At 39.2% G+C, this 27,944-nt stretch overlaps 1 protein-coding gene across 1 annotated transcript; it reads right to left on the bottom strand.

The window, feature by feature from the left end:
- Positions 1–182: 182 nt before the first annotated feature.
- On the bottom strand, positions 183–27,937 carry LOC131245828 (uncharacterized). Its single transcript, XM_058245546.1, has 18 exons — positions 27,228–27,937; positions 25,164–25,274; positions 24,976–25,032; positions 24,694–24,770; positions 24,510–24,609; positions 23,622–23,695; positions 22,972–23,072; positions 22,633–22,736; positions 14,286–14,339; positions 14,130–14,185; positions 14,000–14,038; positions 13,523–13,664; positions 12,316–12,500; positions 5,586–5,653; positions 5,318–5,390; positions 4,302–4,363; positions 2,421–3,636; positions 183–633 (listed from the first exon to the last, which is right to left on the bottom strand). Exons 1-18 carry the CDS (start codon positions 27,306–27,308, stop codon positions 375–377), a joined length of 2,859 nt encoding a protein of 952 aa, XP_058101529.1. The 5' UTR covers positions 27,309–27,937; the 3' UTR covers positions 183–374.
- Positions 27,938–27,944: the final 7 nt, after the last annotated feature.

A 27,944-nucleotide genomic window follows, 5' to 3' on the forward strand; every position in this document is an offset into this window, starting at 1 on the left:
AGCGGCCTGATTTTCAGGCGGGGCATCTACAAGGACCCTGACAAGCATGCCAACTGACCACCTCCTGGATGGTTCTAATTCTTCCTGGCAGTTCAGATAGCTCCACTGCCATGACAAACCGACATAAACGCCGCATGTATTAACCTTACTCAAGGCACAGTACATTATCATGAATGGCCATATAAATAACCAGCTCTCTACCCATCTCATCACTATACAAACAGTATGTACAGACATTGTACATTGAAATCTCTTCAGCTACAGCCTTTTCTAGCTGGTTTTTTAGACGGCAGTGTTTTGGAAAGCAAAGGTTCCATTGCATTGCCCCCTTTAGAAAACAGAATTTACAGCTAAAAATTCTCTCTTCTTGTTAATCAGCACTCACAATGAAAGACTGTGTTACTGAAACACCAGGTCTTGGTCCCGACCTTCCTCAAGCTAGTGTCATTTAGACTTCTTGCACTGTAGGGAGTCATGTAGAGTCGATCCATCATATTTACTTTGGGGGCCTCAAGGACTGCCTTGGGCATGGATAAGGCCCATTGCATGGCCCAGATTGCGAGTGGACGCATATATATCAGCGAGCGGTAGTGGCCATCTATTGTCCATCCTTCAGGTGTCTGGAACCAGTACCTACAAGCAAACAAAGATATCTCAATCACCCACAATCACTTGAAGAATTCCGTGTCAGAAGTGAGCACCTGCAATCTCCTTATATAAAAGTTTAATGTACATTTCTTATCATTTGTTATGATTAGTTGCATTTATATGGTATGCAGCAGTGTTTGAAATATCGGTATTGCATTATGTATCACCTCCTTGGGAGACAGATACGTATCGGTTATCGCATATGATATATCGATTGTACCGCGTAATGTATCGCTGTTATTGGAAACATGGGGAAACATAAGGAAATTGGTCGAATTTTTTAACGGAACTTCAATTATAAATCAAAACATTACAAAAAACCAGTGCACATAATAGGTTTTCTTTGTATGGAGTCCTAATCTATGTGTTGTCTAACTGAATTGATGTAGTTATATTCAAAGTCTATTCAGATAATTGATAAATGTAAGAAGACGTGTGGAAACACAAGTAATACATTCAAAGGCAAAAGAAAAATCACTAGATCATGTTACATGCATGTTTGATTTTATGTTTAGACACAAAAATTGCAACCAATTTGCAAGAAATTGGGAATTTTTGATTTTTTTTTTTTCAATTTTCTGCAACTCAGCCCATCTCCTCAAAATCTCAAAATCGAAGCTCTCAATTCATGATATTTCATATAAAACATGAAAAATTATGGATTTGTAATAATTTCACACTGATTTAACATAATTTACAGAAACAAAAAAAGGATTGAAAATTGAAAATGCTCACTAGATCGAACATGTGGGATATATCCCCCTCTTGCATTTCATATCACACAGGTGGGATACAAGATATATTGGCTGACATCGTCCATACTTAAAACATTGGTATGCAGAACATGATTGTATGAGATTGTACAAGATTATCCAATTAAATAAAGGGTCAAGATGTCATCGTGCACATGCTAGCTGGATGCCCAAGAAGCTGGAGTGTTCATCCAGTGGACCCCATCAGGGACAAGCCAGGAACCCAAATACCACCCCACTTCAACAATCCTGACCTTCAGACAGTAAAGCAAGCCCACTTATCAGGCCTGTGACTGGACAGTAAAGCAAAAGATTCTGCATTCAAAAAGTACAGGTCCACTTATGAGGCTATGGTGAATGCGGTGGGGCCCACAGGACGAATACTCGAGATCAACGAGATCTGGTCAAGAGGGGAGATTTAGCTGTGACTCAGAAAACCTAGTCATATGACAACAGGTCAGTCCACAATCAAGGAAGAATGGAAGATGCTTTCACATTATTTCTAGGACATCATAATACCTTGACAAATGAAAGGATTCTAAGGGCCCATTTGGATGCACTTCCCAAAAGGGAGTTTCCAGAAAATCGGGTATCAAGCCTTCTCTTCTGGTCAACTTGACAAAAACCAATCGGATTGGTTTGTGCTGTATTGCCATTTTACTGCCTATTTTGTCGAGCAGGAGACAAGAGGGGGTTTTGCAAAGTTCATCCAAATGCAGAACATCAATTGCGGTTTGGATCACAACAGTGTTTAGGCCTCAAACATCGCAGGTAGTCTAAACAATTTTATAGAACTTGAATTTTGAATTGTATGACTCAGAAATCAACCTTCAAATCTACGTTTGACTCAATCCAGTCAATGAAAAACCTGCTGTTTTCCTAAGAAACTTGGCTGATTTTTAACATCCAAGCAGACTGCACTTGGAGCATGACCAAACCCGGCGAAGTTCCAAGTCTACTCACAAGCTATCAAACATTGGAGGAACTACAGACACACATTCTGTAGGAAAAAGAACTTACCCGAATCCCTCTTCCGACCAGCCGGAGATGAAAATACCTTCTGCAGTGGTAAATGCCTGGTGCTCCATTCCTGAAAGAAGCATTGTGGCTGCAGCACCGTAGGTGACACCAGTCCAGATTTCACGTGACTGCATGCAGGTCTCATCGACTTTACCATTGGCATGCATCCCATTGACAGCGCCCATACGCCCACCTTTCACTTTCATTACATTGAACTCGAATATTTTCTGGAGGGCATTCCTGATTTTCCCCTCATTGAATAGAGAATGCAAACCTGACGAAGCTGTATACCATTGGCCTGCCAATTGATCAGCCTGTATAGACCTGCTGTTGCTACTCGTCCCACTGTCATAGTTAAAATATGACCCATTCCACAGTTTTGCTTCAAATGCTGGTTTGGCCTTCAGGAATTTACTCATACACTTCTCGGCAAAGGCCCCGTCGCCAAGACGGTGGGCCATGGCAGCTGCAGCTTGTAGAGCAGCAAGCCACAGACATCCACAGTAAGCACTGATGCCATGAACTGTCCAAGTGTCGTATGTTTGATCTGGGAAACCATCATTCTCAATGAGACCGTCCCCATCCCTGTCAAACTGTTCCATGTATTCTATGGCAGCGCGGACTGCGGGCCAGACATCGACTCCGAAGGACATGTCTCCTGTTGCAGCAAAATCTCTATATACCTGAAGCACGAACTTAGGATTAAGATCCTTCCATTTACTTGTGTCGTGAATGTTGTACGCGTTCATTTCATGCCATGGATCATGCGTGCCTAAATCATGAGGAACAGCTCCTTTAACCTTACGGATTCCCCAGCTACCATCAGCCAGGAACCTGACTTTTCTTCTATCCTCGAATAAGACAGCCGTTGCAAAGTCCCTTTGGATACTCAATTCAATTTTTGGGAATAGTTCGAGAAGAGCAAAAGAGGCATAAAAGTGCACATCATACGTACACCACATGATGTACTCCACTCCCTCCAAGTACAGAAACCTCCCGACATCTCCACTGTCATCCTGTGCATTCAGACTGCTATTTTTCTTCTCCCGAGAAAAACATCTTCGGAGCCCATTTCCTCTAGTATGCTCTGTGACTGCACCCACCTGGCCATTCACTGTGGCCACTGTCGTACCCACACCTCCATTCAGTGTTTTCATTGATTTGTAGTGACTGCTACCAGTGCTTGAATTCCCATCGGTGGCGGGGGATCCACCATCTGCATCAGACAAGTTGCAATGATCATGATATCATCCGCATAATACTAATTTTAAAACAAACAGCTCTTAAAGAGAACCGGTGTGGTAGTGATGCAACCATGTACTAAAGTTTGGTGAGCCCACCACACACCTCCAAACATGAATGCCTGGCACATGGGTAGGATATCCAAGCCGTGCATCGGATGAACCCTATACGTACAGATGCCCTGGCCCAAAATTCAGGCTGGTATGCTCGTCAGGCAGGTCCCACATGCATGTTGACTGTTAAGTGCTAGCAATTAATTTAAACCTCATCCATTGTTTTCATGCACATGTTACCTGCCTCTTGAGTTAACTGACCTGATTCTTGGACCAAGCCATCTGCTTGATGGGACCCACCTGGCGTACAGGTCCTGTCCTGCAGGGTTGGCGAATGCAGAGCTTAACTAAGATCTATACTCTATTTCCAGACAGCAGCTCATGGAAAGTGAGCAGTAGAAATTAGAGAATACAAAAAGATTTACTATAATTTTGTATTCATAACATTTACACGACTGACAGCTAGTGGCTGCAAGAACATGTAATTCAATCTTTAATAGCATGCATATGCTAATCATGTGTATCAAATGAGGTGTTCAATGGAACATGAGAAGCAGATTAGTGAAATATGAAAAGACTAACATACCGGTCCAAATCGTTCCTCCAGCGACCAAAAAGTAAAGCTCATTAAACAAAGTAAATTTGTACCTGCAATCATCAAACAGGAAATTTTAGGATTCTAAGGTGACATCTGTTTTGTTCCTATAAGTACCATATACGATGAAGTGCTCCAAGAATATTTAAGCAAATAGCTAGATTCCAAGCCGTTGTTCAAATTAAAGACACCAGGAGGGTAAAAGTAGCTATCTCCATTTCACCATACATGCAGTGAGATGTTCATATAATGCAATTAAAAGATATAAATAAATATTAAGGGTTTTGCTAACATCTTGCTAACATCTCGAACTTTGGGGTATGTTATCAATGTCCCCAAAGTTTTTACATGATACTTGGAATGCCCAATCATCAATGGGGATGGTTCGTTCAATAGTACTATTTGAAACAAACCATGGTGCAAGAATCATGCTGATTGGATGATCTGTGCCCTTTGAATGGGGACGATTCATTATAACTGTCCGTTGTTTATAAGCCATAGATCACACAATTAGAATCATCAAAACAAAGCGTTACTTTCGAATCATAAGCAATACAAAGTGGGATACATCGAAAAGTTGTTTCAAGATGATGATTCGACCTATTTTGTTTCTCTGCTCAATCTTGACCATCTATTTTCATGCTATTAATCAAATGTTTAGAATCATCCAATTGGTGTGATTTTTTGCACGATCTATTGCTCCTAGTAGTATGAATGAGCAGTTCAAATCGACTATATGTCCTCCCATGTGTTAATTAAAAGCTTTGGGGACATTGCTAATGTTCCAATTAAGGTGGGGACATTAGCAAAACCCACAAATAAATATGCATATATCAAGAAACATGGAATACAGGTCATTTATTTATTTATTTAAGAGCAAACATGGAATACAATTGCTATTGAGAAGAGTCAAATAGTATGTAAACTGAACATGAAAGACATCAGGAATGAAAATCTTAAACATTATTATCATCAGCTTTACGAAGTATAGAACTTGTTACAATTACCATTCTGGAAGCCTTTCATCTCTGAGGATAGGACTTTGCCATTTCTCAATCTCCTCTTCCCACCACTTATAATCTGACCAAGATGTCAAAATGATATCAGATTTTGGATTAAAATGAAAACAGCGATGAGAACCTGTATCGCCACAAGAATCTGGAAGCCTAAAAGTGTGCGTTAGAATAAACAATGCTAGCTTGGAATAACTCAGGATTTTCAGGACATATAGTAATTGCAACATTTAAAAGAAAACTAACATAGAGATATACATACTCATTAAAGCATCATGTGCCAAGTCAATAGCTGATCTTTCAGAGTTGCCATAGAACTTTGTGTACCTCCTGCAGTGCAATAAAGAGCACTAAGAGAAAGCCAGCTAAAAATGAAGGCTTGAAGAAAAACTTAATGACATTTCAAGACTTCTTTTATTTATTCATATGGTCTACCAATCAACAGAAGTGCAAGTATCTCTACCTGTCTAAAACAAATACTACACAAAATTACAATTGCCGAAGGTTAATGGAGGCAAAAGGACAGGTTTGAATTGGGTAGTGATCAGCCCAAGCCCAGCTCATTTATTCACCATGCCTGAAATTCAGGCCTGGTAATCAGTCCTAGCTGGGCCTGTGACAGCTTGATGCAGGACATGAAAATTAGATATGATGTGCAAGATTTCAGGCTTTAGATCATAATAATTTAGAAACAATCACAATAATTCCACATCCCACATAAAGTCAACCATTCAACAAGGAGAATCTACGAGGGTCCAAGCCTACACATGTTAGAGCTGAATCAATTAAAAATTATAGACCAAACAATGCTCAAAAGATAGTAGATTCATCCATACATGCAAAGGATTATTTCTCAATCTAAAGGATTCTCACGTTTCAATTCGGGAAAACTTAGGGTTTCAAAAGCGGAATAGAACTTGGGGATTTGAGATGATCTAGGGTTAGGGTTATAGAAACAAGGCGAAAGATGAGTGAAATAGAGACGAGAGGGAACCTGTGATCAGCCCGCACGTGTGGACAACAAACCGGCCTGACGCACGTGCAAGGATGGCGACCCGCACGTGTGTGGGGCCCACGAATCTAGAATCGGCTGGCTAGGGCCTGGTTGGCCAAGGATGGGCCACCTTTCCTCCAAATTTCAGGCCAAACGGATGATTGGTTTGAACACGGTGATCCGCCGAAGTTTCAGCCCTCCTACAGATTCTAAAAACCTACTGTAGGGGAAAAGATTAGCTACAAACGTGGGTATATTTGATGAGGGGATGACCATAGGAGATGAGGAATATGGAGGGTAGGAGATAGGGGCGATTTGGGATGGCCAAACGGATGATCGGTTTGAACACGGTGCTCTACCGAAGTTTCAGACTTCCTGCAGGGCCAGATTTTGGAAATCTGTTGTAGGGAAAAGATTAGTGGCAAACATAGGTGGATTTGATGAGGGGATGACTGCAGGAGATGAAAAATATGGAGGGTAGGAGATGTGGGTGATTTGGGATGGGTGTGGCTTTGCAACACGGTAGTTAGCCCTTCGAAGAAGGGAGAGTTTTGCACCCAATTAGGTTTTCAGAACTCAAAGAATTAGAGAAGTAAGAAAACGCAGAATTTTATTAATCATCTTCAATGAAAAAAATCCTACAAGGGGTTGCCTATTTATAAGAAAAACCTATACCCCAAAAGTCGTGCCATATGCTCATACTATTACTTAAAGACGAAGTAATAAAAAATAACAACTAATCAATGCAATCTAAACCGTTTATGATGTTCCTAATAACGATAATAAACAAAACTAAAAGTCCTAGGTCACCTAGGGTAGTGGGCCACGATCATGAGATCCAATGATAGGATTCGCATGATGATCGGGTCCACCCCAAGGAACCAAAACACAGTCCTCTAACTAGGTGGCCCTCCATGGATGTTGTCATCAATCCAGATTGAAGGTGGGGCCCTCCTTACGTACTTGCGTAAGGGGGGCGTGCGTGTGCGCGAGATGTCCCCATCAACTCTCTCCGGCTGCGAAGATTTCGCCACTGGTGAAACAAAACTCCTGAACCACTCCAAGATGTCAGGATTAAGTTTCTGAAACTCCTTAGTAAGCCACGTAATGTCTAAAGCTGGGCGTGACTTCCACTTGACCAGGAACTTTTGAAATCTGCCATCTAACGTCGATATTATCTGATGGTCTAGAATATCCTCTATCTCCTCTCTGGGTGTGGAAAGGATAGGTATGAGAGGTAGAGGGTGGGAAGATGGGTCGGGAGGGGGCCATGGATCAAGGGAAAGGTCTGGAGAATCAGGATGGTTAGTGATAGGTTGGACAATGTATCAGTGGTCCCCTGAGATGCAACTAAATCCTCCACATTGAATGTGGAACTAATTCCCATGGAAAGTGGAAGACCTACCACATACGCATTGAGACCGTTTCATTTTATAATTTTGAATAGTCCAGCGTTACGCGCATGTAATTTATGAATGGTTCCCTGAGGGTACTGCTCTGGCCTGATGCGGACCATCACAGAGTCCCCTGCATTAAATTCCTTGAATTGTTTATGTTGGTCAGCAAAAATTTTGTAATGTTCATTACTAGTATTAATCTTGCGCCTGATTTCTTGAGGCAATGAATGGATGTGATATGCAAGGGACTCTGCAGACTCTGATGGCATATGGGACAGGGACATAGGGACAAGATCAATAGGCTTCCTAGGTTTATAACCAATAACGACTTCAAAAGGACTTAAACTTGTGAATCTATTAACAAAACTATTAAATGCAAACTCGGCGATAGGTAGTGCAATGTCCCACGTCTTGGTGTGCTCCCCCACTAAACACCCGAGCAAATTTCTCAGACTCTTATTGACCACCTTTGGTAGAGTCGCCCTAGGGACTAAATTAATGACGTGATGTATATCCCACATAGGGGGAAGCTCATCTGGTAGATTATCGGGAAAGACATCACGAAATTCATCCACTACCGGAATGGCCTCAGTGGGTAACTCTTCACTAGCCTCTGGTGCACTTTCCCTAGCCAAAAGGGTATACACCATCGAGTCCGACTCAGTCTTTCGCTCAAAGTCTTTGGTATTTAGAATATAGAGAGGCTTAGACTTGACTTTGATTCCTCAATCAACCTTAAGTGATAAGAGAAATGGAGGTATTTTTTCTTAAAAGTTTCTTTCATTTCTCCCCAATGGACTATTGGGGGTTCCCTCAACCTCTATTTCTTTCTTTCCACAGTAGCCCAAAACCTCTTTGCTTGGCCCACAAGCTTCATATTGGCAAATCAGTCTTGACAAGCATCCGACATGTTGTACCACTCAAAATAGTGGTCTATATCTGCCAACCAATCTAGAAGAGCCTTACGAGCCAAGTAGCCATTAAACGTAGGGGCCTCTACTCTTACTCCCTTGGGGAGTTGCGCATTTGGGTCATAATGATCATGATGCCCGTCGCGGGGTGGGTGCACGGGTGCGCGTCCATGTCTATTTTTTTGGTCACCCTCATTCCTTTGTCTATCCTCCTAACCACCTGCCTGAGATTGGGCATCTTCTCCAATGGCTGGGTTTACCTACGCGGAGGTCTCTAGTTGGGTAACACGCACATTAAGCTGATCCAACGTTGATCAATATGTTGTTCCAAGTGCCTACCCAAAGACTCAAACTGTCGGGTTATGTTGTCCATCAACTCTTGTAATTGCTCCATGTTTAGTGCAGGGTGCAACCCAAAACCGTGACCAGTACGTGTGAGCATACAACTACCCACTCAACTCAAAGGTCCTCTAATGCAACTATATGCATCTAAATGAGACTAAATGCTCCCATAGGACTATATGAGGGAAACTACGCAACACTCCTAAAATTCCAGCAACATAACTGTCCAGACAGTTCGTTAACAGAAAATTCAGCAATGAAAATTGGAGAATTTCTGACAATAGAAAATTCAGCAGTTTATGTTGTGAATGATGGGTCCTAAACAACCCTATATGATGAAATTTAATGCAAAATAAACGTGAGTAGACTAAACCCTAAACATGTAATGCAATCTCCAATGAAAAACATAAGCTCTGACACCAAATTTGATGCAGGACATGAAAATCAGATATGATGTGCAAGATTTCAGGCTTTAAATTATAATAATTTAGAAACAATCACAATAATTCCACATCCCACATAAAGTAAAACGTGGGTCCAAACCTACACATGTTAGGGCTGAATCAATTAAAAATTATAGACCAAACAATGCTCAAAGGATAGTAGATTTATCAACATATGCAAAGGATTGTTTCCTAATCCAAGGGATTCTCACGTTTCAATTCGAGAAAACCTAGAATTTGAAAAGTGGAATAGAACTTGGGGATTTGAGATGATTTAGGGTTAAGATTATGGAAACAAGGCGACATAGGAGTGAAATAGAGATGCGAGGGAACTTGTGATAAGCCCGCACGTGTGAACAACAAACCGGCCTAACGCACATGCAAGGATGATGACTTGCACGTGTGTGGGGCCCACGAATCTAGAATCGGCTAGCTAGGGCCTGGTTTGCCAGGGATGGGCTACCTTCCCTCCAAATTTCAGGCCAAACGGATGATCGGTTTGAACATGGTGCTCCGCCAAAGTTTCAGCCCTCCTACAAGGCCAAATTTTAAAAATTTGCTGTAGGGGAAAGATTAGCTGCAAACGTGAGTGGATTTGATGAGAGGATGGCTGTAGGAGATGAGGAATATGGAGGGTAGGAGATAGGAGCGATTTGAGATGGGTGTGGCTTTGCACCACGGCAGTTAGCCCTTTGAAGAAGGGAGGGTTTCGCACTCAATTAGGTTTCCACAACTCAAAGAATTAGAGAAGCAAGAAAACGCAGAATTTTATTAATCATCTTCAATGAAAAAAACCCTGCATAGGGTTGCCTATTTATAAGAAAAACCTATACCTCAAAAGCCACGCCATGTGTGCATACTATTACTTAAAGACAAAGTAACAAAAAATAACAACTAATCAATGCAATCTTAACCGTTCATGATGTTCCTAATAACGGTAATAAGAAAAACTCAAAGTCCTAGGTCACCTGGGGTAGTGGGCCATATAATGAGATCCAATGATGGGATCCACATGATGATCGGGTCCACCCCAAAGAACCAAAACATAGTCCTCTAACTAGGAGGCCCTCTAGGATGTTGTCATCAATCCAGATCGAAGGTGGGCCCTTCCTTGCGTACATGCGTAAGGGGGGCGTGCGTGTGCGCGAGATGTCCCCATCACAGCCATAAGTGACTTTGAATTCGAGGCTTGATGTAGACAGAGCTGGCTTAAGAATAAGAAAATAATCCCAATAAACCCAGCAGAATAAAAGACGCAGCAAATGGGTGAGTAACTTTTATATGCTCCCTGTGAAATGCGCAAAACCAACAATAATTGAGTGTGGTTCCCATCTTCATTTTGTCTGATCAAGGTGATCTTGAAGTGTTTGGAAAATCCTATAAGACATAGGGTAGTTTCTGTCGGATTGGCACATGGATCTCAAATATCAAGTCCTGCAAGAAAATTTGTCTTGATAGATCAAAGTAAGATGGGCTGTGATCACGAAAATCTCAACCATACTTTGATAATTAATCATAATTATTCTTGATCTTCCTTATCATTGTAGGGGGTATTGAAAAAGGCTTTCCATGGTATATAGTTCATGAGAAATGGGCCCAGGGATCGTAAGATCCGTGGCCCGTAATGATGAATGGCTATCAAAAGGACTATAGGATTTGTCCAGCCATTTCTAGTGGATTCCAATCTTAATTTTAGGTTTCTCTTTCACAGGTCAGATTAGAGAATCAAATCCCTTATTAACCCATTCTAAATCCAAAAAACAAGACAAAGAATCTCTCTAGAAAGTGCTAAAGGAAATACCAAAAATGCCCAATTAGGCAACTTCTAGAGAGATTAATTTCTAACTACCTATTTTTATCCAAAAGAGGCAATGACCATCTTGTCCTTATATTTAATGGATGAGAACAAACCTCCCAATTTTGAACTACGCCCTTTTAAATGCCTCTCGTCTTCTCTCATTTTGTAGAAATGCCACTCAAGAACTCCATAAAAGGAGGATAATTCTACAATTTCCAGGCCTTTCGGATCTTCAAACTCTCATGTGTTGAGAACCTAGCTAAGGAAGAGAGAAAAGAAAGAGAAGAAGAGAGCAAGAAGCAATGGAGGAGAGGAAGAGCTGGGGTTTCAGTGTAAGGGAGGGAAGCTCAGAAAGGATTACACTGGCTTGAGTTTTCTCTTTCAAGAAGCCAAACGCCGGAAGTTAGAGTTGAATTGCTGATTATAGAAGGAGATCAAGGCCAAGAAGAAGTCAGAGAACCACCACGCTCTTGTCAATTTATTTCCATTTTCTTACTTGTATCATTCATAGTATTCAATTTATCAAATGCATTGAAATTCGTTAAATTCTTCTTGCTTTTGTCATATTTCTTGATGTGGAGATTGTGCAAATGGGCAAGGGTAGGTGCCTAACCACTTCTCCCATTGTAACTGGCTCCCTTAGATCTCGGGTTGGACCCCGTGAAATTAGAGTAAGTTTTCTTCAATTCTTTCTTCAATTCTTGTGTAGTTCTAGCTTTCCACATGCATCAACTCACAAGAGCTAGTGGTGACTCTACTTGCGATGATTTGAGCCAGATTGCATTCGGCATCAACTCACGACCATGGCACCCACACGGGGTTGGGCCTCTACAGAAAAGGTTGGCAAAACTAGACTAGGGCCCATTTCTTTAACAAGCACAAAAATCAGTCTTGAAACTGGGCCATGGGGGGCCAGGTCAGCCCACTGCCAATCCCTACCAAAGATCTTGAAGCACATCTAATGCATATTTCATTTTATTTTGGTCAGGAGTGTGAATTGTCCCAAATGTTTATCAGTAAACCCTAAAAAGACACAATAAAGCTTGGAAATCGGATATATGCTATCACAAATAGACAACAATTGATGGATCTATAGTAGCACTTTACCTGTGGTAAATACTTCCCTTTTGAAATTTTATTTTTGGCGATGACCATGCTAAACTGAATGCAACAGTGCACCTTCCGTGAGGTTCTACCCATGTAGAAGCTGACACCGCTGCACAAATTGTGTCTCCAGGTGCTGATGGAATACTGAGGCCAGTATTGAAATTTTCTCTATCAAAATGACCATCCTTGAGAAATAAACAGTCTGTTAGAAATAATGCCCAAGCCACTGGAAGCTGGTCTCATTAGAAGAAGAAAGAAAAATCATATATATAGCTGCAAACAAAAGTTCAACAACTCACTAGGAAATAGTCTAAACGATGACTTGCAAATACGAAGTTTAGAGTACATCAATATGTGTTTGAGTCATTGTTTAGAGTATCCTCAATATTATGATAATATCCCCAATATTATCTGCATCTCCAGCTTGGTGATACCGATAACACTGGTAGCGATATTGATAACACTAGTAGTATAAAAAATTCCAGGTATCGGCGATATATCGCTAAGAATTGTCGATGTATCGATATTGCCAATATTTTCGACTGCGTAAATTCCAGGTGTCGCTAGTATCGCCAATATTTTCGACTATGTAAATTCTAGGTGTATCGGCGATATTTTGATAATATCGCCAATGTATCGATATCGCCAAAAAGCTGTTTATTAAAAAATGTTTATATGGATGGATGGACGGGATGAATGGATGGTTGGATGGATTGATGGTTGGATGGTTGGATCATCATGCATGTGTATTGCATTTATATGCCTATTTATGCATGGATGTATAATGTATGAATGCATTATGCATGTTTGTTTGCTAATTAATCAGTTTAATGAGATTTAAGTGATTTTTGTATTACTATTGGGCTTATTTCTTACGACAACATATACTTTTGGGCCCCATTAAATGGAAACTTATAATGTATACATTCCTTTTGCAAAATTTTGATTCCTAAATATTCAAATATGTGTATTTTAGCATCTCCCAAAGTTTCACTGAAAAATTCCATCGTCTTCCCAGGTTTCCCTGCATTGCCAGAAATTGGCGATATTATCGGCAATATCGATATTGTTTCCGTATCCCCGGCCAGCGGAACTTGTAGCATCACAGATACTTCGAACACTGGTCTGAGCCATGACAAAAAGAAAGTTTTGGACAAGATGTGCAAAGAAAAAAAAAAAGAAAAAGAAAAAATGAATCCATCTGTACCTGCACCATTTTGCCCCACATATCCTTAGCAGTAACATGGCTTCCTTCAGACAGCCCAAAAATTGGCAAAACAGTCACATTGACATTCTGAGTTTCGCATGCAGCAATAGCAAAAGTCACAGGAGGGTTATCTTTCGCAGTCCTGCAATGTTTCCGCCATATTCAGAATTATTCTCTTTGCATAAACTACTAACTACAAGTTGGTTATAAGAGAAGAAAAATGAATGGTAATGATAATGGAAACGGTGATAGAAGGACATACAAACTATCTTAAGGAAGATATTTTAAGATCTAGCTTAAGTATCAGATAATAATGAGAAGCCATGAGAATTGACAGAAGTTTTCTATTTTAAGGACAAACATATGGAAGGGTTGGAGCATAGAGGCTGAGGACAGGAGTTTACAGGATCACAAGAAATGACCTAAGGAAATCTACTACCAACCATCACAAAGAGCAATCAAGGGTTGACGACTTGCTTGTGATGTAGAAGCACGCCAGAAACTCCATCTTCACTTCTACACAAAGAAAGTGGGACAATAGTCAGTGCAAACATCAAATATTGGATTGCTAAATATTTTATTAGAAAAATACAGCATATGTACTGACATGAATGGCTCATTGACATGATCTCCTGATTGGTGTGAAGTGCCACCAATTGAATTCTGTGCAAACAGAAGAAAAAAAAGGACATCGTAAAGGTAAGCAGGTTTACAGTCTGCCTAGATACTATTTACATGATTTGATAGGAAGAAACTCACTTACCACCCAGGTAAAGAGCAGGCTGACTTTTGCCCTTTCTCTTCCAGTGTTCATTAACTACAATTGGAAATAAGTAAGATTATGCTAAGCATAAGATAGAATTTAAACACCATCAAAAACCATTATTCACATCTTACGATAATCATCCTGTGGCACTCCAAAAATGATGCAAGCAATCACTAGAGTCAGCATGACATGGCTAGTGCCCATTTAGGAAATCCATCTAGGATGGCAATTTAATGGAAACATATTCTTGTTTTTCTAGTTGATTTTCAAAGGGAGCATGAAGCCAACTTGCATCATATGACAGTCTTACATGGTTGTTCAAAAGGAGCTAGGCAAGAGGTTGAGATCTGAGAATCTGAGAATGCTCCAAAAGTAATTCTCAAATGTTTTCAAGTAAGACAGTTACAGGTGGGTGAAATCAAATGCACTAATGCACAAAGGCTTCCACATTTTGTGCAAATAAGTAAGACAGTTACAAGTGGGTGAAATCAAATGCACAAAGGCTTCCACAATTTGGATGCCATAGGTATGGCAGAAAACAGCTTTCCTTGGACAAGGGTTTCAACAAGAGTGGAATACTTAGGTTCCCATCCCAAAAACTGGAATTTTGTTATCAATGGAATAAGGAATCCCCAAAATGGCTATAATCCACATCGCTACTGCAACCTTAGTAGCCCACTCTAGCAGATGCAACCCAATGGTACATGGTCTAGATTTCAGGGAGGGCATGATCACATTTTAGGACCGGATTGGTCCATAGCTCAGATCTGATGCATCAGCACATGTTTGCGACGTTGGTACATGTGCCACTGATCACTTTATCAATAAATGGTCCGCACTACACTTTTGAATTCTGAATCATGAACATGATTGCCAAGAGTTGTTAAACAACCTCATCTTGATTGAACTCCTTACACAGGATTTAAAGATCCATGGCTATGGATTTTCACTTGCAAACATTTTTCCACGCATCCAAACGGCCACTAAGGACAACATTGGAGAGGCAAAACATAATCATTTTCAGTTGATGTTTTCTTGTTGCTGATGGATATGAATGCGGGCCACACCATTGTATGGCCTACCTAGTCTTTGATCATAGTCTTTTTCCTTTGTTAATTAGTTGTTATGCTGGTTTAGGACAAATAGGGGATTTTTTCTTTTGTTACCTAAGGGTTTTTTTTGTCACATTCTTTTTATTGAATGATATTACTCTTAAATCTACAGAAACTCCATGGTATCATTGCTTCTTTTATATATATATATATATATATATATATATATATATATATAATCCATCTTTCTCCCTTCTATCTCATAATTCTTTTTCCTTTTATTTTTGGTCTCTCCCATCCCTCTTGTGCTGAAAATCTTAAGAAACCTAGGTTCTTTTCTTTTTGTTGTGCCGGGCCTTTATAATGGTCCATGCATGAGAAGGGGATGAAGTATTCATGATCAGCACCTCTCGTGTGTGAACATGTGGCCTGATTGCCTTCTTCGGATGTCGTGTTAGTGATGATCAACCCTCATGATTGGTTAGAACATGTGTGGGCTAGTTATTCTCTTCAAGTGTGGTGTGCATAATGTGTGAAGCGTAAGGTTGACCTGTGTTCATATAAGCTTTGAGGTATATATCACAGTCAATTGTCCTAGATAGAAGTAAAAAGTGATTTGAGAACTGGATTCATAAATCCATCTAATTTTTAGGGGTCAAAATACTCTCTATTAAATTAAATGGAACAAACTATCTTTAGTGGTCCAAATCCATCCAAGTGTTTTTAACTGTCAAAGGAAAATTAAAATACTTGGCCACTAAAAAGCCTGATAACAATGCTAACAGGTATGGTCAATGGAACTAGAAGAATGCTCAAATTATGGCAGATGTGTAAAATGGTATGGAACCATCTGTTGGTGCGAACATAATGTTTTTAGATACTACAAAGGAAGTGTGGGATGTGGTACGAGAGATGTATTCATTTGGCAAAAACATCTCTCATATGTACCAACTATTTGAAGAAATATTTGGATTTCAGTGAGGAGGTAAATCTCTGGGTGAATATTATTCAAAATTTATAGGAATGTGAGAGGAACTAAATGTATACCAACCTCTTACTACTAATTTGAAAAGGAGACATCAGCAACGTGGGGAGTCAGGTGGCTAGGTTTTTATCTAGTTTAAAACCTACGTATAAGCCATTGTTGTATAGATTTTGGGTGGCAAAGATGTGCCATCTATGAATGAGGTATATGCACTCATTCAACATGTATCACTAGGATCTAAGGGTGGAGCCAATGATACCTTTGCACTTGCATATTTTACTAGAAGAGGAAGAGGAGATGCTCATTGTGGTATTAACCGTATAAGTAATCAAGGTGATTGTGATGAAGTGGAAGGAGGTCATGGAAGAGGTGGTGTAGCCAATGTTTTAAATAGCGAATAGCATGTAGCGTAGCTTTCACCCCTCTGAAGCGTGTAGCATAAGCTACATGCTACTTCTATATTTTTAATAAAGGTTGTGCTTGGTTGTACCAATTTCATGATATTTTGCACCAAATTAGGATGATTAATATTGAAATTTATAAAATTTCATGATATTTGGTACAATCAAACGCAACCTATAGTAATAAGAAATAATCAAGTATAAAGGTAAAGAAAGGGCAATATATATATATATATATATATATATATATATATATATATATATATATATAGGATTACTTATTTAATATTATTACTTATATTATAAGTTATTTTTCACTACAACAATAAAATCATTTAATGTTTTCAATGATTCATTACATTTTTTCAATAAAAATTAGTTAACCTTTTCAATTCTTTTAGTAAAATAATATAAGTAATAGTATTAAATAAGTAATCCTATATATATATATATATATATATATATAGGATTACTTATTTAATATTATTACTTATATTATTTTACTAAAAGAATTGAAAAGGTTAACTAATTTTTATTGAAAAAATGTACTGAATCATTGAAAACATTAAATGATTTTATTGTTGTAGTGAAAAATAACTTATAATGTGAGCGACGTAGCGTGCAACATGCTCTATGTGGTGTGTAGTGTATGCAAATTATCATGTAGCATGGGCTACACATGACTTAAAAGTTATTTTCATGAGCTAAGTAGCATTAAGGCTAAGCTACACGCTACATAACCTAGCTATTTAAAACACTAGGTAAGACCTAAGAAGTGCACCTATTGTGGGCTTATGAATCATCAAGTTGAAAGATGTTAGGACCTTCATGGAAAGAAAACATGAGTTAATCAGGCATCTCACATTGGAGAGAGCAGTGGGTCTCATTCGGTTAGTTATACTTCTACAATAGAACAACCACGTATATCTAGAGAAATAGTTACACTAACTCAAGAGGAGTATTCTATGTTACTAAAAAATTTACAGAATCAGTTTGTTCCTGCTACTTTTGTGCCTACTTCCGCTCCTATGGCTACTTTCATGACTTCAGATATGGCCTATTTAGGATCCAAGTTCCTTGTTCACCATATATTTGGGGATTCGAGTGCATTTTCCTTTATGAATACATTGTTAATGGTTAATCTATCACTTCGGCAGATAGTAACCAATTCAAAGTATGTGAAATGGGTACTGTTCGTCTAAGTTCTTCCATCTTGTTGTCATTTGTTCTTTATGTCCCTAAATTTTCTTTTAAGTCTTTTGTTTGTTAGTAAGCTCACCAAATCTCTTAATTGGTTTGCGATTTTTGTGTCTTTCAGGATCTAAAGATGAAGAAGAAGATTTTGTGGAGAACGTGAACATAATGGGTTGTAGTATATTGACCACAGAGTAGTTGGCCTAGCAGGTTAAAAGAACATCTCTCCTTATGAGTGGCACTGTCGTTTCGGTCATCCATCTATGAAAATTCTCAAAGCCGTTATTATTTCAATGTCATCAATATCATCAATATCAGTTCTAGCTTGTGAAGTGTGTGAGTTAAGTAAGCATCATTGTGTTACTTTTCCACCACATCTAGAAAAGCGCAATTTAGTTCCTTTTCCTTTAGTCCATTCAAATGTTTGAGGATCGGTTAAAAATTCTCAATAGTTCAGCATATAAGTATTTCATCACATTTGTTGATGATTTTTTGTTAATGACTTAGATCAATTTAATGAAAGGTAGACCTGAATTATTCTCTACTTCTAAGACTTTTCACATAAAAGTACAAAACCATAACTAAAAAGTGTCGGGTTTTTTGTTCAAATAATGCCAAGAAATATGTCCCAATCCTTTAGTTTGTATTTTTCTGAAACAGATATATTGCATCAAAACATCGCATGACCACACCTTACAACAAAATAGTGTTCCAAACTAAAGTTTTTTGGAGTGATGCAATACTCACGATGTGTTTTCTGATGAACCGAATGCTCTCGACTGTGTTAATGGGTAAATCATCTCACAAAGTGTTACTCTCAGATACTTCAGTGTTTTCTTTGCCTCCCATAGTCTTTTGATGTGTAAGCTTTATTGATCAATTAGAGTGGATCCATGATAAATTAGATCTTAGAGCTATTAAATGCATTTCTCTTAGTAACTCTCAGACACAGAGGTTATCGTTGTTATAGTCTTTCACTTCAACGATAATATGTTTGTGCAAATGTTACATTTTTCAAGTCTACTCATTTCTTATCAAAAGACAGTAAATCTCTTGACATGTAAGCTGTGCCTATACCTATTGTGGTGTAGAAGACATAATCCAATTTCCTCCCTTTGCTTACTCCATACTGACTGTGCCTAAATTGAAAGTTTACTCAAGCTTAAAACAAAAAGATAGTGCAGCCACTCATGACATGCCATCCACCATAACTTCTTCTGAACCTAGCGATCCATTGACGTCTCTAAATAGGTATGATGTTCCTATTTCCTTGATGAAAGGTAAGTGTGCATGTACTGATCACCATATCTCCAAATATGTCTCATTTTAATATTTATCTCCCACTTTTCATATATTTGCCCTATAATTGTCCTCTTATTCTATTTCTAAGTCACACCAAGAAGCATTGTTACATAAGGAGTGAAAGCCAGCAACGAAAGAGGAAATGGCTCTCCTTTACTAGAATAACACTTGGGAGCTCACCAATCTAGTTGCCAATAAATATGTTGTTGGTTGCAGGTGGGTGAACACCATTAAGTTCCACCCTGATGGTACATTTGAATGGTTAAAAGCTCGCTTGGTTGCTAAGGGATATACTTAGACCCTTGGTGTTGAGTATACCGAAACCTTCTCTCCTATTGACAAGTTGAAATCTATTCGTGTTATATTTTCAGTGGGTGTTAATTATGGTTGGCCCCTCTTCCAACTGGATGTTATGCCTTTCTTCATGATCACTTAGAGGAGGTCAATATGGAGGAACCACCTTGATTCGTTGCTCAGGGACATTCAGACAAGGTATGTAAACTGAGAAAGACGATTTATGAGCTAAAGAAATTACCACATGCATGGTTTGACAAATTCAATAAAGTTATATTGAACTATGGCTTTGTTTGAAGTCACGACGGTCATTCCATCTTTGTACGGAAAGACACCTCATGTCTTATTGTGTTAATGGTATGTGTTCATAATATTATTGTTACAGGAAGTGACAATAGGGGGATTGAGGAGTTGAAGACGTATCTTCAAAGCTATTTTATCATAAAAAATCTAGGTCATCTTCGATACTTTCTTGATATAGAAAGTTGTCAAATCAAAGGAATGAATTAATTCATCTCAAAGGAAATATGTTCTAGATTTGCTTACCAAGACAAGTTTTCTTGATACTAAGCTAGTTGATACACCAATGGATTCGATCACAAACTTGTTGGTGATCAAGGAGATGTATTTGAAGACCCATGAAGGTGTAGAAGATTTCTTGTGAAACTCATCCATTTAACTATCACTTGGCTAGACATATCTTATGTTGTGAGTGTGGTAAGCCAGTTTCTGAGCTCTCTGAGGGTACCTCTTGTGGGTACAATTGTTTAGATTCGGTGGTATCTTAAAGGAGCATTAGGTTAGGGAATTTTGTACATACGAAACAATCATATTCGTATCTTAGAGTACTTTTATGCAAATTGGATAGTTTTTTTAACAGATTGGCAGTTTACTAGTAGGTATTGTATGTTTGTGGGACGGAATATAGTCACTTGGAAGAGTAAGAAGCAAATCGTTGTAGCCTAATCAAGTGTTGAAGTAAAATATAGAGCAATGATACTACTTAAGAGTTATGTGGATCAAGAAGCTATTACACGAGATGGGGTTTGAAGTAGAGTTGGGCATCCAGTCGAGTCGGACCGAGTTAGGGCCGACCTAACCCGACTCAGTTTTGAAATAGACCTGACCCGAACTCGACCCGAATTGGTATTGAGTCCAGCATGCCTAACCCGATCCGATTTCAGGTTTGGCCTGGACTAACCCGGACTGAGTCCGACTCGGTCACAGGGGACCGAGTTGGGTCAAGTCATCATTAAGTCGAGTCGAATTGACATTTTTATTTTCCTATTGACCTTTAGGGTTTAGGGTTTGGATTTAGGTTTACAGTTTAGGGTTTACAAATGGCTTAGTCCGAGCCAGCCTGAACACACTACAGCCAGCCCAGACGCACTACAACCAACCCAGAAGCACCCGAGCTAGCCCGGACCAAATACATACAACCAACCTAGAAGCACCCGAGCTAGCCCGAACCAAATACAAGCACCCGACCCATTCCAATTTATCCATTCAACCCTACCCGACCCCAATTTCACAAAACCCCCAAATTAGAATACCCTAGCGTGATATATTTCACAATAATAGATGAAAATAATGAAATAGAAGTCTTCTCAAACACAAAATTAACTTAATTAGTTGATTTGGAGAGCTGGGTAGTTATTGAGAGTTGGCAGTGAGCGGGTGGGCCAGGTGGGTGCAGACGAGTTGCTCAGTCGAGACGAGTGGCCGAGTTGCCAAGCTAGTGGTTATCGGGTTGAGAACGTCGGGTGCGAGAGATGAGGAAGGGACAGAGGAGAGAGAGAGAGAGAGAGAGAGAGAGAGAGGAGGGTGGCTTGGTGGTGGTGGGTGGTTGTTAGGCTCGGGAGAGGAGGGAGAGGGGTTGGGTCAGGTGCGGCCGGTAGGTTAGATTAGATTTAGGGTTTTGTTTTACACACACACACACACACTACTCGAACCCGAGTCAAGTCAGGTTTCGGATTGAGTTGAGTCAGTACAGAGTCAGATTTCAGGTTGTGTCGAGTCGAGTTACTGGGTGACCCAGAGTCAACTCAGTTTGAGTTCGGATTGGGCAAAGTCTTCTCGGTTCGGATCAAATCACCCACTAGGTTCGGGTCGAGTCGGGTTTGAACGAGTCTACCAAGTCGACTCGTCCTGTGCCCAACTCTAGTTTGAAGTGAATCTACCTATACAATTATTTTATGATAACCAAGCAACATTCTACATTGCAAACCATTCGATCTCTCATGAGAGAACTAAATATATTGATTTTGACTGTCACTTCATACGTGAGAAGGTCTCTTGTGGTGAGATCTCTATGCCATATATTTGGTCTCAAGATCAATTTGCTGAGGCATTTACCAAGGTCCTTAGTCACAATCAATCTATCTATATGCATATACCCATGCTTGGCATCGACAACATCTATGCTCCAACTTGGATTGGATTATTCACAGATATGAACGTCGGTCATACCATTGTACCGCTCACCTAGTCTTTTTAACTAGCTGTTGTGCTGGTTTAGGACTTAGTGGAGATTTTTGTTTTTGTTACTTAAAGGGTATTTTTGTTATTCTTTTTATTGAATAATATAAAGGGGAGAGAGGACACTAATCCCATCCACCCAACCCCCCGCTTTCTTCTCTTCTTTTATCTTAATCTACAAAACTACACTTGTAAATGCATATCCTCCACATTTCCCGAGCACACACTGCATTTTTCTCGCATTTCCACGATATTTAGATATTCTTGGGAAACTGACTCTAATTTGTCCACGACTGGCATCTCATCAAATGAAGTTTCTTACTCCGATACCGGTTCTTCTGCACCTTCAAGAAGGCAAATATTTTCATCATCATAAGCGTGAAGATGGTCTAGTTTATAAATAACCAGTTTTACTGTGCTACTGCACATAGGTCAAGATGTTGTTGACCATATTCATGCAACTGATTCCCACTCGTGTAATTTATGTTTTTCCATCTTCAGTATCCAGACTCCAGAGTATGTCTTCAAATCGAAATTTGATAAAAAGAAAACTCAGCATACAGTGTACTGCAACACGTATTTGGATTATAAAGTTCATTTCCTTCCCCAGGTAATGGAAGGAAGTCAAATATGCTTACAGTGTAAACAAACACAGAAGTAGGAAGGCTGCTCTCTTGATAATTATGTGGTATGAATGGTGATATTTGGCGACATGAAATCTTCAGCTCTGGGTCTGGTTCACCTGGAGATAGGTACAAAGGAGTGATGTTTTTTGAAAAGGAAAAAGAAAAAGAAAAAGAAAAAGAAAAAGTTCCAGAACATTAAAAAAAAATGTTCACCTCTCTCTCTCTCTCTCTCTCTCTCTCTCTCTCTCTAAATTAAATATGTTGAGTCAAAAAATAAGGGGGAAAAAAAACTATTTAAAACAAGAAGAAAAGGCAATGATCTTAAGGAAAATTGCTACTTAGCAACAATACCATCATAGATTGTCCACGCCCTTGGAAATAGGGCATGATATGTGGAATGCTGACCACTCAGGTTCCAGCCCCACGATGATATACCCTGATCACCAGCTTTTCTGAAAGAAAACCAAAAAGAAACAAAACCTGAGGAACCATGTAGAGCTTGGTCATCATTTATCCATCTTAAAAAGAAAAGAAAAGGAAAGAAATGGTGCTTGATAGCTGGAAGCATTTCTTGGTCTGTTCATGGATCCTGCATCCCCATGAATAACAGCATAAACAAGCTAAAGTCGGCTAAAACTCTTTAAGGTGAAGTGGGTCAAGGTCTCAAAGGGACAATATTATCATCCTTTTGACTTTGTCAGTGAATGGGCTGCATTTAGTCAACAAGCGAGATTCAGAACGATAGCAACAAGCACAAGGTGGTAGCAGAAAGGTCTAGTCTCAGTTGGAAAAGAAGTTTGAATGGAGTTACATGATCTCTACTGTTTATTATAACCCTCGTAGAGAAATGTTATACTGCATCAGTCTAGCACATTTTAGGTTAATCAATCATGATTTGTTAAGGAATCAAATAATTTATACCTAAAAATTCATGGTCAGTAAATGAGAAGATAATTATTAACAGATGACATAAGTTTCTTGCATTAAAATAATCTTCTTACCCTATCCCTTCATGCTGGCCAGGGGCTAAAACTGAGGAGTAGTTTTTGTTTCCTCCGTCTCGAGATATGAAAATCTGCAGCTTACAAAAGATGGATCAAAACACAAACTTATGGGTGAAACACAAATTGATTGTGACTATCAACCTCTACGTAGCTATAAATTACTTAACACAAAGAATGCATACAACAATCTGTAGACAATCAAAGACAGATTGGTTACATGAGAAGGATATCTGACCAATCTCAACAATAGTAGAGAACCCAAATGATATCAGAACTTGAGAGGATGAATGCAAATGGAGATTCTGTTTTAACATGTTATGCATTATGCCAAACTCCTAAATGATTTGTGTTATGTGTCCAGTCTGAGCAACTGCTAAACTGAAGGTCCACAAACCCATATCAACAGATAAACAACAAAATTTCTACGACATATCAACAGATAAACAATGAAATTTCCACCACATATCAACAGATAAACAGAGAAAAGTGAAGTCCACAAACCCATTTCATGTTTATATGGCCTATATGCATGCATGTTCAGACAAATCACATCTTTCTCTCTCCACATATCTCACAACTGTACAGACCCATTTAATATTTAAATACACAGATGCATTGCATTCATAAAGCTGACCATGAAAAGCCGGGACAAGGCTTATGATGAAGATGATGATGCAAATGACGATGATGAAGGTGATTATAACAATGACGGTGACGGCGATGATAACGAAGAAGAAGATGATGATGGTAATGATATCTTATGTTCGCCGAGCAAGTACAATGTCTATGACTTTAGCCAAAATATCAAACAGAGCCTTAATGGTAAAAATACAACAGAGCCTTAATGGTAAAAATACACAAGTCAAATGGAGGGCAGAAGTTTACGGAGAACTGATTCGCCATGACGGGCGACGATTCACATAAACCAGGAATAATTTGCCAATGCCTGAATTCCCCTCTGAAACCTCTTGATATGCTACCACTTCTGCAACATAGAAACAAGTTCATATCAAGAGGAAAATCAAAATTGTAATTAAGGAACAAATACGAGAATTCATCCACTACATACCCCATGCCTCCAAGTGGTACCCCTTGGGAAGCCGAGGGCTTACAACTTTCTCGAGTAAATGGATCAATAGGTGCTTTCTGTGGGGAAAAACAGTAGCAATTTAAATTTCAAATGCCAAACAAAGCTAAACATGAAAGGTGGTCCAAAGTGTAAAACCAGCATTATTTATTATGTCCGCGCAGTTACATTTTTAGCCAACCATTAGAAGTTTACAAAGACAAAACAAGGATTCCTGAAATTTTGCAAGATGTTCACAGAATGGTCAAGAAATCAGATAATTACCCTTCCCTGAGAAGCTTCTTCCCTTACATATGACCAAAGACGAACCCCAAGACGAATCTGAATTCAAAGATACAATACACAGAGGCAGCCATTCAGTAAAAACAAGGAGGAAGAAGTACATAACCACATCTACCATGATATGCAGGTCTTCTGCATTCTTTGGAATCAAGTTCTAAAGAAGAGATTACCATCTTCAATGCCTCTGTAAATGTCACACTAAACTCTTTTAGTCTATCAGCATGGCTGTTTAGTCTCCTTCTCCATGCTTGCTCTGGTGGAGCAGCGCTATCAAAGTCCAGCTACAAGCAGAATCTCAAAATTATCAGTGGAAGGAAAATGAAATAACATGAAGATCTGATAGTATGATCCAGAAGAAACAGAAACACTAAAACTGCTATGTCATCTTAAAATGAACCTCCCATCGTTTTAGGGGCTGCAGACATTGCCAACTAGTGCTACAACTTGGGCTAGGCTCAACCCAAAACTAGACTGGCCCAATCTGAATCTTTAACTTAGGCTGTTTTCAGGGTATATTTCTATTATGTGGTTTAAATTTGGGTTGGGTTCAGGTTAAGTCATTGCCCAACCCAACTCAGCCTGAATACAACCTAGAAGAGTTTTGGGTCATCACTGGTCTGAGGAAGTTTCATAACCCAAATATGACAATTCAGGTCTAGTTGGGTCAGGGATGTGGGTAATAAGAAAATGGGTTGGGTTCAGGTTGATGAGGTCAGCTTGAAAATCTGCTCTGTTAGGTTTGGGTTAACAAGTTGAATGATTGATTGCAACTGAGACGACTCAACCCAAATTACACCCCTAATACCAATCATTTACGTTGAGATTTAAATGCTCTGAATGAGACCAAGAATTGCTGAAGGCTTGAGTAAGAGTCTAACTAAAACCGTGCAGCAGACAAGGCTTTCTGGAATTTTCCTTAAAAGTTTGTTTGGAAAATCTAGACAAAAATTTATTCAAAAGAAAGTGTATCACCAATATGACTGTTGTTTTCTTAATGATTACGTATATTACTAAGTCTTGAGTTAAATAAAGAATTTAAAAGCTAAATTCTTAAGAATCATTATGTTTGATCAGATGATAGTCACAAATCTACAGTTTTAATGGCATGAAAGGGAAGGAAAAGATTAGAGCGGTGCTTTCATTTCATTTCTTTCTTTCTTTCCTAATTTTATTTCATGGATATGGTTAACAGTTGAACCACTTAAACCTTATGGACCCAAAAAAAAATTTGATGGAACACAACTAGTGACTTTTAAGTTTTGCAATTTCTTTCTTTCTACTTTTTTTGATTGAGTCATCAGAACTCAATGGGCACTGGGAAAATTGATGACCTCTCCAAGCACTTCATTTTCTTCCTCTTGGGCAGGTAAAGGAGGACTTATTTCCTATATTCAACCTGAATTTCAGTCTGTAGAAAGCTAGAAACAGCTTAGCAAGATTTGCAAGGACTCAACTGAGTTTCTAAACAAAAATCAACTAAATGGAAATGAAATCTGCAGATTCAACCGGAAATCGTACCGACTGAAAAACAATTCAGGGGAGTGAAGATAAATTGACATAGATAAAAGAAAACCAACCCCTAGTGCACAGTGATCATGACCATCAGTTTGGTGCTACACCATGTGGATGGGCCATACAAACAATCAAGGTGATCGGACTGCGGTAACTACCATCCTATCAGTAACCTGAAAATGAGATGGCTCATTCAAAGCAGAGCACACCCAGATCCATCGCTCAATTGGCAGACTGAGTGGAGATACCTCGTTTCAACACTTGAGGTCTTGGCATCGATCCCTAGTGGGGGTGGCTAACATGGAGTGTGTGTACTGACATGTGTGTGTACTAACAAGCTAACCCAGAAAAAAAAAAAAAAAACAGAGCAATCATCCACATTTCAACAAGTAAAATTCACAACAACAGCATGGTCAGAATCGCTCAATCAATGCCATGTTTAACTTTGTGGTCCACATGGTGACCACAAAGTCAACAGTCCCTATCATTGCCGTACATATTTGAAATGTGTACATTGAAGAGAGAACTTCATTGAATCTCATGAGGCACAAAAGCATACCTAATCCTATATTAGAATCCAAAGCTTCCCAACTATTTCATAACCTAAACTAACTCTAACGACATCGAATCAAAACCAAATTAGAGCAATGATTCAAGAAGGATTTGGCGAACAAGATAAAACAGAATTCCTAATGAATCTCAGTCAGTGGATGGGAACTCACCAACTGCAACGTAGCCTTGCTGACGTACTCCTCCGGAGGCCATGAATTCTTCCGATAATAGAAAAGATGCCCGCTCACCATATTCAAAGATCGTAGGCTCCAAAAGCTCTTATCGAGCTTCTTCCAACTGCAAATCAAACTCTTCCACTTTGAATCACAATAACGAGACTTCTCCAAAACTCTGAATCGAACTTTTCCAATCCAAACCGCAGTTTGCTAGACTTATCCAGAACTGCTAATCGAACTTCTCTGGAACCATAAATCAAAGAATTCCTTGAAATGAAAACACTGAACTCCTCTGCGAATTCTTCAGACAGAAGATCTTACATCAGATTCCTTCAGAAGCACGAATCGAATTACTTCAGAAGCATGAGACGTATCCGAATAACCCTAGATCTCCCAAATCCTCTCAATCGACAATGCAAATCATAAAAAATAATCTTTTCCAGAACAGCAGATCGTCATCTAAAACCGTTGCAGCTTTTCGATATCGACTCCCATACATCAAGAACATAAAATAAAATAATAATAATAAAACGAATCAAAAACGTCGACGAAATTCAACTACGGAAGAATCATGGAAACTCGTTTTGGGAATCGGAACATAGCCAGGCCGATTCTTCGGCGTTGGAAGACAGCGATTCGCCGTCTGTTGTAGAGCGTTGGGTCTGTCTTCTGCTGTAATCTTGAGGGAGCATCGCATTCCTTATGAGTGCG

The sequence above is a fragment of the Magnolia sinica genome, chromosome 5, assembly GCF_029962835.1.
Source record: "Magnolia sinica isolate HGM2019 chromosome 5, MsV1, whole genome shotgun sequence".
Taxonomy (NCBI): Eukaryota; Viridiplantae; Streptophyta; class Magnoliopsida; order Magnoliales; family Magnoliaceae; genus Magnolia; species Magnolia sinica.

Coding starts and splice junctions, on each gene's coding strand:
- LOC131245828 (XM_058245546.1), bottom strand. CDS start 27,308: ATGGTGAGCGGGCATCTTTTCTATTATCGGAAGAATTCATGGCCTCCG. Junction 23,073..23,621: donor GGCCAGCATGAAGGGATAGG/GTAAGAAGATTA, acceptor GTTTTCTTTCAG/AAAAGCTGGTGATCAGGGTA. Junction 5,391..5,585: donor GGCACATGATGCTTTAATGA/GTATGTATATCT, acceptor CATCTTGGTCAG/ATTATAAGTGGTGGGAAGAG.